This window comes from Lottia gigantea (assembly GCF_000327385.1).
Source record: "Lottia gigantea unplaced genomic scaffold LOTGIsca_23, whole genome shotgun sequence".
NCBI classification, from domain to species: Eukaryota; Metazoa; Mollusca; class Gastropoda; family Lottiidae; genus Lottia; species Lottia gigantea.
The window spans coordinates 2,072,514-2,074,022 of NW_008708645.1; the positions used below are offsets into that span (position 1 = coordinate 2,072,514).

Here is a 1,509-nt window from a genome sequence, read left to right on the forward strand (position 1 = left end):
TAAAGGGGATTCCCCATTCCATTTCATTTCATGGGGAAAATGCGCCCCTAATTGAAAGCTCCCATAACATAAAGACCTAAACATCCTACATTTCATAAATTCTTACAGCAAAATTCCCTACATTTCATAAATTCTTACACCTAAATTCCCTACATTACATAAATTCTTACAGCCCTACATTTCATACACTAAAAACACCTTCAATCAATTTCCTACATTCCATCAAAAAAAGCAAATTTTAAACCTTAAAAATGGCAAATAAAATACTAGATCCAATCTTTAGATTATACGATCCAATTCGTTATTCATTTAACAAGAAAAAAGAGGATTATATTATCATTTCACCCACTGTTGGTTCTAAATCCCAATTGAATGATGGTGGTAGAATTACCTTCGAAATAAATTCATTATCGAATTGGTTGCTTCTTTCCGATGCTTATTTCAGATGTGATTTCAAAATCAAAGAAGCCACTCAGAATCAAGTTCCACAAACAAATACAACGTTAGAAAACAATTTCTTTCCATCTTTATTTAGCAAGATGGTTTTGGAAGCTGGTTCAAATCCGATAGAAACAATCAAACATCCTGGGGAATTCGACACAATGTTGAAAACAGTTTTATATCCTAAAGATTTCGATTCAGTTTCAGGCTGGATACCCGATGTTGGTGATGGAAGTATTTTAACGGAACCGGTAAGAAATCTTGCAAATGATTCCGATTTAGCTAGAGTGAGAGTTGTTGCTCGAAACACGATAGAAAGAGTAGGACGAGCAATTAATCATGGATTCGAAAAACGAGTACTTCAGTATAATAATGTTGTTGAGAATAATAGGTGGGGTAATTACGTAAATTGGAAATTATATCCTTTATTCGGTCTGTTGGAACATAGAAAAGTTTCCATAGACTTACCACATAAAATTCATCTACAAAGAGAAATCAACGACGATAAGATATTCTTTGGAGAGAATGGTTCAGATGCAAAATTAGAAATAACGAATCTCCAACTTTTCATACCAGTAATAACACCATCAATTGAAGTAGAAACGAAAATATTCAACTCGTTAACTAAAGATATTGAAATAGCTTTTCTTCATCGTAACACTGTAGGTAGCACGACTTTAACTGGAGAATCCACCACATAGCCAATCACCAACACTTTTAAACCAGCAAGATATTTAATGGTTGGTTTCAAGAACTTACCAGATTCTCAAACGAATAACAATAATGTCTTTAGAGTGGCAATGAACCAAACTCAAGATCCTTTAATCCATAAAGTTCAAGTAAGATTAAACAACGATAATTATCCTAACCAACCTTTAACAATTAATCCAACCACAAAGGATTATAATGAATTGTATAGAAACTATAAAAATATGTGTGAATTATTCGGAAATCTACCTCAGTTTGAATATGTAGATTTTGCACTTAATCATCCAATCTTCTGTTTTGATCTTTCAGCTCACCAAGAAGATCTTTTCAAAACAGGAGTGAACATAAATATTCAAATTG

General features: G+C 32.7%; 1 protein-coding gene across 1 annotated transcript in view; it reads left to right on the forward strand.

The window, feature by feature from the left end:
• The window catches only part of LOTGIDRAFT_160114 (hypothetical protein), a gene marked incomplete at both ends in the record, with an annotated part of 2,370 nt that extends 1,228 nt beyond the window's left edge, over positions 1 to 1,142 (forward strand). Inside the window, one exon of the mRNA XM_009054994.1 lies at positions 318 to 1,142. Coding sequence (XP_009053242.1) covers positions 318 to 1,142 — 825 coding nt within the window. The remainder of the gene's footprint in view (positions 1 to 317) is intronic.
• Positions 1,143 to 1,509: the final 367 nt, after the last annotated feature.